The following is a 17,320-nucleotide window of genomic DNA, read 5'->3' as shown; positions in this document are numbered from 1 at the left end:
TAGTGGACTCTACGAAGGAGAAGTACCAGTAGTACATGAGCAGACATTGCGTGCGTCGGCACGTGGCACCACCCCCCTGCTTCAGCCTGGGCACGCCCGCTACTGTGACAAAGAGAGGTGGGTGCCTGGTCGGACTGTACCATTCTCGCAATAAAATAGGAGGGGGTTCGAGTGCTGCGGGCCGTTTGCACCAGGATTGCGTTAACGGCCTGAGCCGCTGAAATTCCCGCACCCGTTGCCGCAGCGGCCGCTGTCTCCCCGTCACTGTCTGGTCGCTTCCCGCTGTGTGTGGCGCTGGCTCGGCCGTGAGCTGCCCCTGCCCCTCCCCGGCCGCCTCCCGCTGTTGCAATATGTTCAAGAGGATGGCTGAATTCGGCCCGGACTCCGGAGGGAGAGTTAAGGTGAGGGGCTTTGGACCTTCCTGCATGTACAGCTGTGGCAGGATCTCAGTCCCGCAGTGGGCTCTACCCGGAGCTTGTCTTCCCCTTACTTGTGCATTAGTCCACTGACTATCACGCTGTGTTCACATTGAAATCTCTTTCTGTGTGGCTGGCACTCAGCAGTGTCAGCATGTGGGTTCATCCATCACCGTGTGCACTGTGCCAGGGCTCTGCAGGTAACACAGTGTTTGGGTGAGCAAGAAACACATTTTAAGTCAAAGTTTTACAATCTGCAGTGTTTGCAAGGAAAGGGGGTGGCTGGTACTGCAGGCATGGTCAGAGGGGGTGACTGGCACTGCAGGCATGGTCAGTGGGGATCACTGGCACTGCAGGCATGGTCAGTGGGGGTGACTGGCACTGCAGGCATGGTCAGTGGGGGTGACTGGCACTGCAGGCATGGTCAGTGGGGGTGACTGGCACTGCAGGCATGGTCAGTGGGGGTGACTGGCACTGCAGGCATGGTCAGTGGGGATGACTGGCACTGCAGGCATGGTCATAGGGGGTGACTGGCACTGCAGGCATGGTCATAGGGGGTGACTGGCACTGCAGGCATGGTCATAGGGGTGACTGGCACTGCAGGCATGGTCAGGGGATGGGGTCCTGAGATGGGCGTGGAAACGCTTGTTTTAAAACTTCATGCAACATACCGCAGCCTCTATGCAAAGTATAGCTTAGGCATACTACACCATATTTTAAAATTGCCAAGGCACACTATCTGGCGATTGTGTGTGTGTGTGTCCAATGAAAAAACATACACATTGGCCTCCACAGGCATAAAACTTGATACACTGGCTTCCTCAGGAATAAAACACACTACAGTACAAGTGCCCTGAGCTGACAGCTGCAAAAAACGCTGGCTTAGGGAGATCAGCACTCTGCTCAGATCTGCTTCAATTTACCTTTGTCATTCCAGGATTAGTCATAAATGATGAAAATTAGAATATCTAGTTCACTGTATGGAAATTATGTATAAAAACAACCAAAATTCAAACTAAAAAAAATAAAAAATCATCATAACTGTTTTAAATAAGAGAGCAGTGTGGTTATGAAAGAATAATGCAAAAAGGGGGACACAATCTACCCATGAATGAATTACTATTAAATGAGATAAGATTGTTTTTCCACAGGAGTGTAAAGGTGCCCACACACATAGCGATCTGCACATGATCCCACGATGTGTGCGATTTCCCCTGAACTCCCCAGCAATCCTACTCACGATTTGGAGTAAAAAATGTCCAATCTGATTTAAGATCTATCGTGCATCCAGTGCATTGTGTCCCAGATTGGCAAATCTGCCCTACAGCACTGCAGATCTGAAGATGAGGTGTATGACGAGCGGGGACGCGCATTGGTATCATGAACGTGAGTGGGCACTCAAGATCATATTTTACACGATTTGTCGTCACGATTCATTGAAATCGGCCAAAACGGGTGAAATATCGCTATGTGTGTGGGCAGCTTAAACTCTTCTGTTTAGAAATGCTGTTTACATTGTTGTATCCAGTGTAACATAATATATTGAACAGTGATGCAAACTTTGAAAACAAAAGAATAGTGTTAACTAGATACAATAATGCTATTTGTTTATTGCTTTATTTACAGTTTCTTATATAGCGCAGCATGTTCCGTTGCGCTTTACAATTGGAAACATTAATAGAACAAGCTGGGTAATAACAGACAGACATAGAGGCAGGAAGGCCCTGCTCGCAAGCTTACAATCTATAGGGAGATAGGCATTGATACACAAGGATAGGTGCTATATATTGCATATTAGCCCAGCCAGATTGCAGAGATTTTAGGTGGGCTGTATGCATCGGCGGATCCAGGGGGGGGGGGGCGATCGATCGCCCCCCGTACACACAGCCCCGATTCCCAAAAGCCCTGAATGCTTGTTTACACCAGTCGCGACTAGTGTCCTGTCAGCTGGCTTAGCTGCTGCTGGAGCTGCTGCCTGTAAGTAGTGCAGCCGCACAGGCGGCAGCGGCACTGCACTAGCGCGATGGTCTGTTATGTGACTCTCTGACGTCTCTAGTCCTGGCTGGCAGGAACACGGGTGGCGCGGCTGAGTTAATCTTTTCCGTGGCTCAGCTGGCTCCCCCTGTCCTCCTTTGCGCATGCGCAAGGTCAGCGCTACTTGCAGGTAGGCAGTGGCTGGCTTATCTGAGGTTTCTTTCTAATGCACCAGATCCTTCCATGAGAGAATGGGTGATCTGTGCGCAAAGTTCAGACATCAGCCGCATGTGAAAGCTGGGGCAGAGCGGGTTTCCTAACATCTAACTACTGGGACCCACTCTGACTGCCTGTGCCCTGTAAATAGGAGCTGAGGCTGTTGACCAAAAGGCAAATCAAAAATATAAAGCTAACAAAGGAGCTGGACATGGGCTGGCTGGCACACTGTGGTCTTCTCCTGCCTGTCACTGTTCTGAAGAGTGCCGTGGAGCATATCAGGGTGGTTGGGGGGGGAAGGGTGGTGCACATATGGGGCTGGGGGAAGCCTTTATGCAGCAAATTATTATTGGGGGGGGGGGGGGTCCAAGAGTGTCTGGTGCAAATGTGGGGCTGGGGGTGCTAGCCTGCTCTGTGGGGAATATTATTGTTCAGAGGGTCTGGTCACAGCGCACATGTGGGGCTGGGGCGAGCCTTTGGTAAGGGCAGAACTGTAAGTGGGCGGAGTAGAGAGGGGAGGAGCCAGTGTTAATTCTTAAACAGCCCCCCTAAAAGTAAAGTCTAGATCCGCCACTGGCTGTATGATCCAGCCACACAGGAATATAGGCCAAAGGTCAGGAGGATGTCAAAGTGAAGAAAGAAAATGTGTGAGGTTATGCGTGGACTGTGAGAGGGGGTGGAATTAGATTTGGAAGCTATGAAGGTTATGTGGGTAGTTCTGGAATCTTATAAGCTTGTCTGAAGAGATGTGTTTTCAGGGAACGCTTGAAAGTTGTTTGGACACTAGCGGAATATGTTAAAGTAGGTACACACTGCAAATATATATCTGCAGATATACCTGTAGATGATGGTCGTTCATATACACTGAACAACCATCATCTTCCAGGCAGCCGCAGGTCCCGCCGCGACCCCCTCCCCGCGGCTGCATTTGTACGGGTGGTCGGCAGATTGTCTGTACACACAGATATATCTGTTCAGCACAGCTGACGCGATTTGTCTGTGAACGATGTTGTTCAGTCATATAGCTGGTACACACTGGGCGACAGGCACCAGATATATTGGCCTATCAATTGAGCTGCCAATATATTTGTCAGTGTGTACCCAGCTTTATTGTGTGCAAGGGCATTCCACAGAGTGGGTGCAACCCAAAAAAGGTCCTGTAACCGTGCATGGGAACAAGTAATGCTCGTGGATGAGAGAGACGCAGATCTCGTGCAGAACGGAGAGGTCCAATTTTCTTGATATAGCTGCCTTTCATTTTGTCTCCAGGCAGCTTTAGGCAAATTAGAAATCTGAAATAATTATATACTGCTCTTGTCCTCTCTGAATTTTACATGCACCACCCTCTAAAAAGTTTTGTTTTCCTTTAAACCTTACAATGGTTTTAAACTTTTAAGAAAATTGTACTAGCCTTTAAAAATTGCCTAAATCGTGGCTTGTTCACGTCTGGAGTATATATTGCCTACTAAAACTACAGCAGCCTAGTTTACTATTATTATTATTTATCTATTATTATCTTATTATTTTATTCTTATCAGATTTTTTTATTATTTTTACTTTGTAGTTCTTTATAAATTCTAAAAAAAAAAAAAAGTGTCAACAGCTCGTACATGGTAAACAAATAGAATCCTTTCAAAGTAACAGGGTATAAGAGCAGAAGTACTACCAAACATAAAACAACAAATGGATAACTGTTAAGTGTAGGACAACTCACTAAAGCTAGCAGGAAAATAATACAGCAGCGAGTCACAGGTGGAAATCGATTTTAGCACTCTGAGTCTGTACCTAACCTATATATGGGAAAACAGTCAGAGTTGCTGAGGGTTAGAATGAGACAAGGGAGCAAAATGCTAGGGAAGAACAAGAGGTAGGATGGCTCTACCCTTAAGAGCTTACATACTAAGGGGAAAGGGTGAACTGGGAAGGATATATGATGGAGGAGTAGAGTAGAATAGTTTTGTGTTATGAGGCGAACTGGTGTACTTTAATAAAAGTTATGTTTTAAGAGCATGTGTAAAGCTGGAGAGACTGTTAGAGAGTCTGATTCGGCAAAGGAGTGGAAGTTCTAGGGTTTATGGGGGTACCTTGAGAAATTCTTAAACTGGGCATCCACTACACAATTTTCTGTCAGATATCTGTCCAATCTGGCTGGTTGGAATGAAAACCTGGTAATGTATGGGAGCAAATGTCATTACCGACCATTTGCTCACAAACACTGGAATATAGCCAAAAATGGTCGTTCAGATAATTTGGTTAAAACAAACAAATGTAACCAATTTGAACAATTTTATTTTTTTATTGTCCTTTTTCCAGTGTTTAAAACCATATGATCGACTGTCATTTGTTCCCATACATTACCAGGTTTTCATTCCAACCAGGCAGATTGGACAGATATCTGACAGAAAATTGTATAGTGGATGGCCAGCTTTAGAGGCGTGCCTGAGAAGAGGTAGCCAGGGTGGAGTGGGGGGGACAGAGATGAGATTAGAGATGTAGGGCGTGGAGGAGTGATAAAGCTTTGTAAGCATGGATGAGGAGTTTGAACTGGATTCTGAGAGGGATAGGGAGCCAGTGAAGCAGGTTGCAGAGGGGGAACAGATGCTGTACAATCCTAGAGGAATGTTAGGAACATTTAAATTATTGAGTTCTTGGCCATCTCCAATTCTGATTGCTATAAAGTAATTGTGTTATGGCATTTTAAATACCGTAGAGTGCTGTCTCTTCGGCAGACAGCGGAAATCATACTGCTTATAGGTCCGGTAGTATAAAAAATATCGTCTATACTTTTACCCAAACAGAGTAGACGGTTGTAAAATTTGTTTAATGCAAATAAAAATGGCAAAGGAAATTATAAGTCTATGGCAGTAAGGACCAATCATTATTTTGAGTCCAAATATTTATGCACTTTGATTTTAATTTATTCTTATTCTTAGGGAATAACAATTGTGAAACCTATAGTCTATGGAAATGTGGCCCGATACTTTGGTAAGAAAAGAGAAGAAGATGGGCATACTCACCAGTGGACCGTTTATGTGAAACCCTATCGTAATGAGGTACCAATAACACAGCGTATCTGTATTTTGCAGAGTCGAATGCAAGTCGACCTTCAATACACTTCATTGTGTGAACTGACAGAGATGTATATTTTCTCATATGCAGAGCTGTATGAATCTGTGCTACTGCTTTTCCCGTATCCATACAGTATGGTTCATTTCATAGCCGTCCTCCTTATGTGTGCACAGCCAGAGCCCTATACTTGGTGCAAGAGATGTGTCTGAAAACTGGCATAACTCCATGTACACACAACTCTGCGTAGCCTGCTCTTCTGTTACATATCGTCACTGAATGCACCATTACAGCCCGTTCACACTTATCCAGGCGATTCTTCTTGTTTCATGCGACTGAATTGTGTATGACTGTGCATCGCCTATAGACGTTGGGGCTCAGCAATGTTGCTTGTGCAGTGCGAAAAGAACACAAGGTCCATTGCAAAACTGCCTTGCATTCATCTCTGTATAGGCCCTTATATATCTGTTTTTAAGGTACCGTACTGTTAAAAACCCAATAATGCTAAGATACGGTTATATGAAAGAATCACTGTTGTCATTCACAAATGTATATCCAAACATCATAAACTAAGCTAAGGTCATGAACTTTGGGAAAGTTGTGCATGGTAGATCTTCAGCCTTATTAACGGGCCCTCAATGGCATCACTCACTGCTTGGTGGAAAAGTAAAGATGGCAACTGGTACCATTTTCCAGATTCTTGGGAATTATTGTTTTGACGTTTAGTTCTCTGTGCTCCACAAAGGAGAATGAGCAGATCAGGGAAAATTTGCAGAACAAGTGTAAATGCTTAAAACTCTGGATTAATTAAGTAAAGTTTCCCATCAACATTAATATCTAATTGTTTGGTATAACCTTAAAGAAGGCTGAATGAGAAACTCTGCTCCCCACATGATTGAAATGCGAGAATAGGTTTCTGCTATTCCTCTTATTTTTTTCTACCATACAATTCCGATCCATTTTTATTATGTATGGTGAGCTGACAGAAATTACCAAAATGTTACATGAGAGATTTCTTTATTAAAAGCGAAGTAAAGATAAATTAATCATAAAGCAATCAAACCAGGAGACAATATTTTTTTTATTTTTTAGCCTGACTTTATCACGTAGGGCTTTTATATACCTCTACAAAACTATTGACCTACATATCCTATCAAATAAAGCTTAACCTTTAATAATATCTCAATAAACTAAGATGAGAAAATGTTCTCACTTTATTTTAATGAGATATTGTTTATTGCGATATTGTTAGAGGTTAAGTTTTTTTTTATACACTACATTTATACATAATTAACATAAGAAGTGCCAGTAGCAAAGTGTTTTCTCTTTCTCTACCCCTAATAAGTACATTTACTCTGATGCTTTTTAAATGTGCAATGTAAGGTGATGCCAACATTTATCATCCAGTAGTAACTAAGCAATTGCATGATTCTACCAACTGAGAAACCTTATGATGAATGGAACCAGGCTATATATACGTGATATTAAACTATGTATTTACACTGAAAGCTCACCATCTATATATTATTCTTGCTCTGTTGTACAGTTGAAGACTCAATAAACATTTGTTATGGAGATGGAGGTATCATTTTTATGAGATAATTTAAAGTATTCTAGAGAGTCCTCCTTATTTTTTTCGCTTATTTCAGGACATGTCTGCCTATGTGAAGAAAATTCAGTTTAAATTGCACGAAAGCTATGGAAATCCTCTGAGAGGTAACATTACATTGCCAGTGCTTCTACATGTGTGTGTATTTGTGTTTTTATATGTATTTTATCTGTTTTTCTATGCAATAATTATGAAATTGTTCAATTGTATTTATAGTGGTAACCAAGCCCCCCTATGAAATTACAGAGACTGGTTGGGGAGAATTTGAGATAATCATAAAAATATTTTTTATCGATCCAAATGAAAGACCAGTAAGTATTTCACGGATGACCCCAGTATGAGTTCCCTACCCCTAATAGATTGTAATAGATGATAATTATTTTGGAGTTTGTTTATTTTTCCTAGACTACTTTTCAATTTGTTTGTGTAACGTGTTTGTTTTTTTTCCCCCTTGACCTAGGGCTGAGAGGCAGGTAAACATAGGCATAAAAACCCAAATTTTTATGTAGTTTTACCCAGGTAGTGTAACCATAGACCTGTCATTTACACAAGGTATTATACTTTTATTTGTTGAAATATATATATCTGTAGCTGCATTTGTTTTCTGGACTGATGGGTGATACAACTATACAGTATATGGTGAAAATTGAACCTCCTCTCATATTAGTCTTCTATCCCGGAATGTCTGAGCAACTCTCAAAATGCTGAAATCCCTGGAGGTTAAAGACAGTTATACCATTGGCGTACCTATAGTAGGTGTGCGGTGTGCACAGGCCCCTGGGTTCCATTTGATTATACTTGCCTCTCCGGAGTTGCGTGTTGGCTGTTGCTGCAGACAGAAATCACTGGGAAAATGGTGCAGCGGTCATTTTCCCGGAGATTTGGGCATGTGCAGTAGAGAAGTTTCTGGGAATATAGCGCGGGCTCCCTGTTCCCAGAGACCTGTGCATGCGCAGTAGACGCTGGCACGAAGCCAGAGTCTGTGCTGCCAGAGAGGATGGAGCCCACGCTGATAACTGGCATATACTACTCGCGTTGTCTGGAAATCTGGAGATAGATAGATATATTCATATAATAATATGATTTGTTATTTGTCCTCTATTTTGTTATGATTCCTGAAAACTTTTTTTTTTTTTTTAATTCTGTTAAAACTACTCAGGTTACATTGTACCATTTGCTGAAGCTGTTTCAGTCTGACACAAATGTGATGTTGGGGAAAAAGACAGTAGTCTCAGAGTTCTATGATGAAATGGTAAGAAAATCTGCTGTCCTTGTTTGTGCTTCCTGTGGGAACAAGCTGTTTTGAGAAATTATTTCTGCAGTTTGTTGACCTTTGCTGCAGTAAAAATACATCTTTCTGTTCTTATGCATGCTGCCCGGGGAGTTGCCACTTAAAAGTTTTGCCGTATTCAATTTCAAATACTTTTCGCCGATGCGGAAAGTCAATGCAATGGACCCGGCAAAAAATTTTTGCTTATGAATAGCAGGCGGAAAAAAGTACAGAATTGGGGTTTTGGGGTGCAACGTTGCGGGAACCCCCGTGCAGGCTTAAGACAGTCCCCCAAAGATAAACTGTCAAAAAAAAGTTTCAAAAATACTTCGGATCGCCCCAAAAAAGTACTTTCATTTTGGGGGCGAAAAAGACCAAAGTTGGGGGACACACTTAAAAACTAGCGAAATAGACTCCTGGGTGGTCCATAAGTATGCCCCAGGTATTTTTAAGTTTGCAGGTGATTGCGGAAGGTGAATTTTTTACGATTTTTAAATCTTCACTTTAGCAACTTTAAAATATGCTAGCACCCATTTTTAGGTACCCCAAATTTGATGGGACTACTTAATTTCACAAAAAAAACCTGCTAAATACTATTCTTTACCCCTTATGCAAATACGTAAAACAGCACTTATTGAGACCATTTTAAATCCCCAAATACCTTCAGCAGGCCAATTCGGGGGTATCCATAGTGATCCCCCATGTCAGTGCATCTTTTGGGGGGTGCCAGGCTGATTACCCCATTTTGGAGAGGACATTCCGCCTGTTCAAGTTTCGCCGGGTGCCGTTTTCACCTACTTTCAAATTGAATACGGGGAATCGCGGGGACGCATGCGAAAATTTGTCGCACCCAAAACACGCGATATAGGCGAAAAGTCCGGCAAGCAAAAAAGTATTGTGGGTGCGAATCAAATTGAATACGGGCCTTAGTCCATGTACAGAGAAGCATAATTAAAATTGTCTTTCCACATTTAGTAAATCCCACTAATAATACTTGGGAGGTCTCTCCCTTGGGAATTCCACCAATGTTTACATTTAGCAGGGTTCCAGGACTCGCATGTGGCTTGGACCTGCTAGTCACCTTTAGCACAGGTTAGACTGTGTCCATAGGAGCATAGATTTGGCACAGCAGCCCTGAGACATTCACTTATATGCACAAATCCTGCTGTGTTATTTTAATTAGAAATGTGTTGCGACTAGCACCAGCAATAGAATGGGGAGGATCAAAAAGTTGCAGCTTAATTGAGCTGCTGTTTAACAATCTTTAGAAAGGAATAGGAGTCTAGTGCCCACACAGATCCCCTGTGTACAGAATTGGAACAGTCTTTCGTTGAGGTAGTATGATATGTAGCACCCAAAAACATTGAAGCCCATAGTGTACATTATGAAGTCCCTGAATAGCAGCCGGTTCATATCCCGAGGCCCCGAAGGGAGAAGATCCTGACAGGGCAGGTAAGTACACTATCCCTACCCCTCTCTGCCCCCTAACCTTCCCTTAGTGGTGCCTAACCCTAACCTCCCCCCTCCCCCTAGCCTTAACCCCCCCCCCGGAGGAGTGTCTAACCCTAAGTCCCCCCGAGGAGACCCTAAACCTACCGCCCCCCAGGCTAAGTGCTAAGACACCCGAACTTGCCTAGATTGGTCTGGCGTCCTTCTGTATTCCGCCGTTGGGATTAAGATAGGCGTCTGTATTTCTACTTCAGGGTCCATAGGGTATCCACAGGATACCTTGGGTATAGGTGATGACGTCAGGCATCGGGCACCATAGAGTTAAGTTTTCAGCCTCCCAGGATGCACTAGGGTCCCCCTCCTATACCCCGCCCCCGAGCCAAGGCATCTCAGTTTAGTTTGGTGCCCGACCGGAGTCGGATGCACCTGTTAGAGGGGGGCCATGAAGAGCCCCTGAAGGTTTCTACAATGCAGCTGTGGCTGCACATCTGGAAGTACAGCATAGACAGTCAGTCCTGACGTCCATGCTGTCTTCCCTACACCCCCGCCGGTACCAGAACGCCGGTACCGATCCGGGGATGCTGGTAGGCATCTGGGGTCACAGCTAGCGGTGACCCCAGATGTTTAGGACCATGGCCGGATTTAAGGGGGACAGCAGGTAAGCAGCGGGGTCCCGCGGTGGGTCCCCGCTGATACATGGTCCAGAGTCCCCAGGCAGGGGGGCTCCCTGGGGACTGGCTGCAGCGTGGAGCCAGGTACTAACCTGCGCTTCCACTACCCCCCTGGGACAGCAGGACCGCGGCAGAGCGGTAGCACTGTGGCGTCCCAGGGGTTACATGCATGCCAGGGGAGCGCGCCTTCCCTGTCTCACAGCCGGCGCCTCCCCCGCTGCACACAGCCCTCTCTGCACACGCCAACTGGCCCTGTGGCAGCGCTCCTCCCCCAGGCCAGCCTCCTCTATGCTCCTCGGTGGCCATCTTCTAGAACGCATGGTGAACGCTGCTGGAAGTCTGGACAGAGACATCGTGGTCTGGGTCCCCCCGCATACCTCTCCTCCGCTGTGGTCAGGTCTGTGTATGTAGCGCTGTGTCCTACCAGACTCTGTGTCTGTGTAGTTGATCAGCGCTGTTAGTGCAGGAATTGTTTTTCTTTGCATTGTATGTGACTGTGCTAGCGCTGCTGCCTGTACTTTTACTTTCTAACTGTCCTCCGGCTTCAGTGTACTACGTGTAAAGTACCTATAGCGGAGGGGGAGGGTAGCGCGGAGGGTCTATGCCGGCAGTGTTTTCTATTGGCGCGGCCAATTACGGTCACAGCACCTGTACAGGAGCCGCCCTGGGCTTTTTTCGCTCAGGCGCTTACATCCTTGGTGGGCCAGTTAGCTCCGCAGCCCGCGTTCTCACAGATGGGATTGTCCCAGCAATCAGTGGTGTCGTCACCCATGCAGGGTTTCCCGAGGCAATTGATGGTACCCCGCAGTCTCCCTATTTCCCCTCTCCCGGTCTCTCAGGAGTCGGCGTGGGTTAATTCCCTGACTAGTTCTGTGCAGCACTTGTCGGATGTGTTACAAGGGGAGTCTGTGTTGCGGCCACATAAGAGGCCAGTGGCGTCTCTGTCTGCTCCATATGAGGATGACGAAGTGACGTCTGATGATGGGGAGATTCTAGATCTTTCCGACCAGGAACCTCTCCGTACTAAGGAGGCGGACGCTAGGTCCAAGGTATATATTCCTGGACTTATTCGGGCAGTCCTCACAGCTTTGGTGATTGAGGACGAAGTTCCTCCGGCGTCTAAATCCAAATATGCCTTTTTTAATGATGTTAAGGGTGACGCCACAGTCTTTCCTCTTTCGGGTCAGTTGGACCATTTAGAGGCGGCGTGGAAACAGCCTGGCAAATGATACCAGCCGCAGAGGCGTTTGGCGGTGGCTTATCCGTTCGCGGATAATTGTTTTTCTAAGTGGGAATCCCCTCCACAGGTGGATTCTCATATGACACGCCTCGTCCGGAGTGCCACTTTACCCATGCCATCCATGTCCACCCTTAAGGATGCTACGGACCGCAAGGTGGAGATCTGCCTAAAGTTTGTTTATTCCCTTGCGGGGGGAGGGGGGCAGCGCGGCCAGCTATGGCCATTTGCTGGGTTGCCAGAGCTATGGAGCGCTGGGCGGATACGTTGGAGGCGTCCTTTGAATCCGACTGGTCGGCTGAACAGACGGAGTTGTTTGGAAATCTCCAGGATTCGACCACTTATATCAACGAAGCGGCCTTGGATATTGGTACCCTGGCGTCTCGAATTTCTTCGGCAGCTGTAGCTGCTCGTCGCACATTGTGGTTGCGATCTTGGAAGGCGGACGCTGATTCCAAAAAGGGTTTGGAAGCGTTGCCTTTTACGGAGAAGTTCTCTTTGGTCCGGACCTGGACAAAATTGTAGCCACGCTGGCGGCAGCCAAATCGGCATGTCTCCCGTCTGCTGCAGTTCCTTCCGGTTCAGGTACGTCGTCCTTTCGGCCTTATAGGGCCCAGGGTAGGCCTAAAGCACAGTCCTTTCCCCGACAGGCTGGCCCCAAAAAATCGGCCAAGCCCCGGAAGCAGGCCTGGAGTACCAGACGTCCGGCCCCTAAGCCAGATGACAAGCCTGCGGCCTGACGGTCCGGGCCTCCCTTTGGGGGATCCCAAGGTGGGAGGCCGCCTGCTGCAGTTCGCCCGGTTTTGGTCAGTCACCACGACAGACACTTGGGTTCGCGAGGTGGTCTCACACGGGTATGCCCTCTCCTTCCGGCACAGACCCCCGTCTCGATTCTTCACCACGGGTCTGCCATCAGACCGGAACAAAGCCGCGGAGCTGCGGAAGGTCTTGCACACTATGCTACAGGCTGGAGTTATAGTGCCTGTTCCATTCTCCCAGAAGGGCCAGGGTTTCTATTCCAATCTCTTTTTGGTGCAGAAACCCAATGGGTCGTTTTGTCCGATACTCAACCTCAAAGCTCTCAACAAGTCTTTGCGGGTGCCGAAGTTTCGGATGGAGACCCTACGGTCCATCATTCTGGCGCTGGAACCTGGGGACTACGCTCCTGTTGATAGCTCCCGCATGGCCTAGACGGCACTGGTTCTCAGACCTGCAGGGTCTGTCCGTGGACAGTCCTCTGCGGTTACCACTACGACCGGACCTTCTGTCACAGGGTCCTTGTCTTCACCCGGACCTGACTCGGCTGTCTTTGACGGCGTGGCTGTTGAGACGGCCATGTTGAGGTCCAGGGGGTTTTCCAGCTCTGTAGTGCGAACCATGCTAAGAGCTCGGAAACCGTCTTCCGCGAGAATATACCATCGCGTGTGGCATACGTTCTTCCAGTGGTGTTGACCGAGAGGATATGCACCGCGGGAGTTTCGTCTGTCTAGTGCTAGCCTTCCTACAAGCGGGACTAGACCATGGGCTTCGCCTTGCCTCTTTGAAGGTGCAGGTTTTTGCCCTGTCTGTCTGGTTTCATCGTAGGATTGCTACAATCCCTGATGTGCGCACTGTTATGCAAGGTTTTCTGCGAATTCACCCGCCATTTGTTCCACCTGTGGCGCCTTGGGACTTGGCTGTGGTCCTGAGGGCTCTCCAGGGACCGCCGTTTGAACCACTGGGCTCAGTGGATCTTAAATGGCTAACAGCTAAGACTGTTTTCCTTCTGGCTATAGCTTCGGCCAGACGTGTTTCTGATTTAGGGGCTCTCTCCTGTAGACCTCCTTTCTTGATTTTTCATGGGAACAGGGCAGTGCTACGCACTCGTCCTGAATTTCTTCCCAAAGTTGTTTCCTGGTTTCATGTTAACGAGGAAATAGTTGTACCGGCTTTTAACTCACCTGGCCTTTCAGTCGGTGAGGCCACTTTGGATGTTGTGCAGGCCTTAAGGACTTATATTGACCGCACTTCTTCGTTTAGGAAGTCGGACGCCTTGTTCGTCCTCTATGGCTTCTGTAAAAAGGGTTGGCCTGCTTCAAAGCAAACTTTGGCAGCCTGGATCCGTATGGCGATTTTAGAAGCTTATCTTCATGAAGGCCTGCCGGTTCCTCCTTCTGTGAAGGCTCATTCCACTAGGTCTGTGGGTCCTTCGTGAGCAGCTCGACGTGGTGCCTCTGCAGTCCAGATCTGCAAGGCGGCCACGTGGTCCTCTGTCCATACCTTTGTGAGGTATTACGCGTTTGACACCTTTGCCTCTCAGGATGCTTCCTTCGGGCGGCGGATTCTCCTTTCAGCATCCCCAAGGTATCCTGTGGATACCCTATGGACCCTGAAGTAGAAAATATGAGATATGGTAAGAACTTACCCTTGTTATCTCTATTTCTACGAAGTCCATAGGGTTCCACAGGATACCTTGGGTATAGGTGATGATGTCAGGCATCGGGCACCATAGAGTTGACGTCATCACCTATACCCAAGGTATCCTGTGGAACCCTATGGACTTCGTAGAAATAGAGATAACAAGGGTAAGTTCTTACCATATCTCATATTTTTAACGCCTATCTTAAGTTCCCCCTCGGGTTTTGGTTATCGGGATATAGACCGGCGGCATGTAGTCCGCTGGTCTATTAACTACATCCCGTAGATTAGCAGCACACTGAGTCAGGCATAGGCTGCAAAATGTGAGCTTTAATGTACATGAAGCTAACATAGTATTCTAGTATAAAGTGATAGGAAATGTAGCTATCCATAATAATAGATGAGAGCGCTGGCTGTAAATATCCACTAGGGATCCTGTCATTAATCACATTATATAGTTATTTAGTGAAACAATTAGGAAGTGTTTGGAGTCGGAGAACCAGTATAGCTATATCAGAGGGCCCCCCTTCTGTGGCTATGATGTGTGTACACATGAAACCAGACATCGCCATGCTAATGTCATTAATACATATAACATCCGTGCTATAGAAAAGCTCCTGTGCTAATCCCTATTGTATGACATGTATATGAAATAAATACATAATGCTAAATAAAGGCGTATTCTGAAAGAAACTGCTAATAAAACAAATGTAATTAATGCCTTCGACTGATCAGTGAAGCTAGCATTTTATCTGACAAGCTGAATATGGTCCATATATGATTCAGTGTAATCGCGTCAATGGCAGCATTTCTAATGGGTGGAGAATAAAAACTGTTTATCACTGTAGATATTCCAGGACCCTACCGCCATGATGCAGCAGCTTCTGACTACATCTCGCCAATTAACTCTTGGAGCATATAAACATGAAACTGAATGTAAGTCTTGTATAGCATGTGAAATTCCATCTGATTTTCTTTGAATGCATATAAACCAAATACCCTGCTGTATGGGTATTGTATAATACTAAATTGAAAGTCAGCAACTGCTTAAAAGGATTTTTCTCCTTGATTCATGGGGGACACTGGAACAATGCAACGATGCAATTGTGTGTACTAACTTGTCACGATCTATAGCATCTCTCTAGTGTTCCAGTGTCCCCCATCAACTCGGAGTAAGGGATTTAACAGTAAGTCCAAAAATCCTGCTATTCTCACCACCCACATGTGAGATGATGCCTTAAGCTTTAGAAGTAACTAACATATCTGTATCCCTGCTGGCTTTTTCATGTGTCAAGCCATGCCTTCGTGGATAGCCAGCGGAAAAAGGGGAAACGTAAGAGCTGAAAAGATTTAAGTGCCCTTTCTTTAAGGAAGCCCCATTGTCTGTAACCTATGTTGCAGTACAGGAAATACCACCCCTGAATTTGTGGCTCATTAACTTGTCGATGTTTCAGTGTGCATGCAGTTTGATTACTATAGTGACTCAGTTTGGCATGATTGATCTTTCTTGGAGATAGTTGTGAGTTCTATAAAACAACAAAATGTTTTCTGTCTAGCTACAGGGGGTGATACAACCTATAGCTTTAGTGCATTACATTTTGCTTTTTGTTTTTAGTTCCAGATTTGGAGGCAAAAACCAGAGAAAAGGTTGAGGCTGCCAAGAAGAAGACCAGTTTTGAAATATCTGAGCTAAAGGAGAGATTAAAAGCCAGTCGGGAAACTATAAACTGTTTGAAAAATGAGATCAAGAAACTTGAAGAAGATGATCAGTCTAAAGATATATGAACTTGCTGAGAGTGTTATGGATAACTGCCCAGAAAGTGTTTTTTTGTTTACTGTAAATATTTTTTAAACTTTACTTGTTTGGATTCTATGGACTTAAATTAATTTTTACATGCAGAAGAGACACCATGTAGATTTGCATTAAAAGCAACACAACTTGTTAGGAGAGAAACCTTCTAACTTACCTGATGCTAATTTTTATTTTATGGATAATGTTCACCAGGTTTCCTGTATTGTCAGTGCTCTTATTTATTTCTTGAAATGCAAGTCTGGGATCTGATCTGGTTTTACTGACTTTGTTGTTGGAGCAAGACTGTTCCGGAATAAAAGGAGAGGGATTGTTTTTATATTGTAGCACAGATCCATTCACTACCATCTTCTTGGCTTCCTGTCTTAGGTCTAAGACATGCGCACACTTTGTAAACTGTAATGTAATTGCTGCCAAACAGGTGATGATTTCTTACCATAGTATAAATAGAAACATTTTCCCCTGTAGTGGGATTAGCTATCATCACTACCGGTGCTTTTTTTTTTTTTTTTTCCAATGCTTTCTTCCTTATTACTTGGACAGAGACACCACTCGCAAAGTGAGTGACAGGTAGTCAGCGTTTCGGGGAGGTTAGAAAAACACTGTTGTCGAACTATTTACAGTACACACCGATTCATGGCAGTGACTGTACTGTGTGAAAAAAAATTGTAGGTCCCAGAGACTCCTCCCTTTAAAAAAAAAAATTGAGGTCCTACTTCACTGTTTTTGGGTCCATCACATATTATGGGGGGTGAGGGCAGGCAGCAGTTGGAACAGTGTAGGTAGCAGTTACAGTAGAGGAGGCTAAGGGCAAGCAGTGGCTGTATTCAGATGGAAGAGGAGCATGTGACTGGAGGGGAGGTGGCCAGATTAAGGGGGAGTTAGGGCTGTAAGGAGGTGTCGCAAAGAAGATGAAGCTACAAGTTAGAATGATTATAAATAGAAAATTAACAACCGCAGCTGAAAGGCGCCCCCTGCCCTCCGGTGCCGTGGCATGTGGCACCACCCTAATTACGGCCCTGGTGTAAAGGCAGGGAGAAGTTGGGGTAGAGCTTGGGAGTAAGTGCAGACAGCAGTTGTGACAGTGCTGGGGGTAGGTAGGGGACAAGGGTAGATAGCAGCTGATGCAGTACCTGGGGGTAAGGGGCAGGTAGTGCTGGGGGTAAGGAGGGTAATTCAGTACTGGGGCAGTACTGAAGGCAAGG

At 45.8% G+C, this 17,320-nt stretch overlaps 1 protein-coding gene across 1 annotated transcript; it reads left to right on the top strand.

Annotated features, from left to right (window-relative positions):
* The first annotated feature begins 46 nt into the window (after positions 1 to 46).
* On the top strand, positions 47 to 16,434 carry YEATS4 (YEATS domain containing 4). The gene is made up of 7 exons (XM_088452457.1): positions 47 to 401; positions 5,540 to 5,659; positions 7,322 to 7,388; positions 7,498 to 7,592; positions 8,441 to 8,533; positions 15,154 to 15,241; positions 15,921 to 16,434. The coding sequence occupies exons 1-7, from the start codon at positions 351 to 353 to the stop codon at positions 16,088 to 16,090; spliced, it is 684 nt and encodes a 227-aa protein (XP_088308583.1). The 5' UTR covers positions 47 to 350; the 3' UTR covers positions 16,091 to 16,434.
* The last annotated feature ends 886 nt before the right edge of the window (positions 16,435 to 17,320 follow it).

The sequence above is a fragment of the Taudactylus pleione genome, unplaced genomic scaffold (genome assembly GCF_031769625.1).
Source record: "Taudactylus pleione unplaced genomic scaffold, aTauple2 ptg000038l, whole genome shotgun sequence".
In the NCBI taxonomy this organism is placed as follows: Eukaryota; Metazoa; Chordata; class Amphibia; order Anura; family Myobatrachidae; genus Taudactylus; species Taudactylus pleione.
The sequence above is the reverse complement of the archived record's forward strand: the minus strand, read 5'-3'. Positions and strand labels throughout refer to the sequence as shown.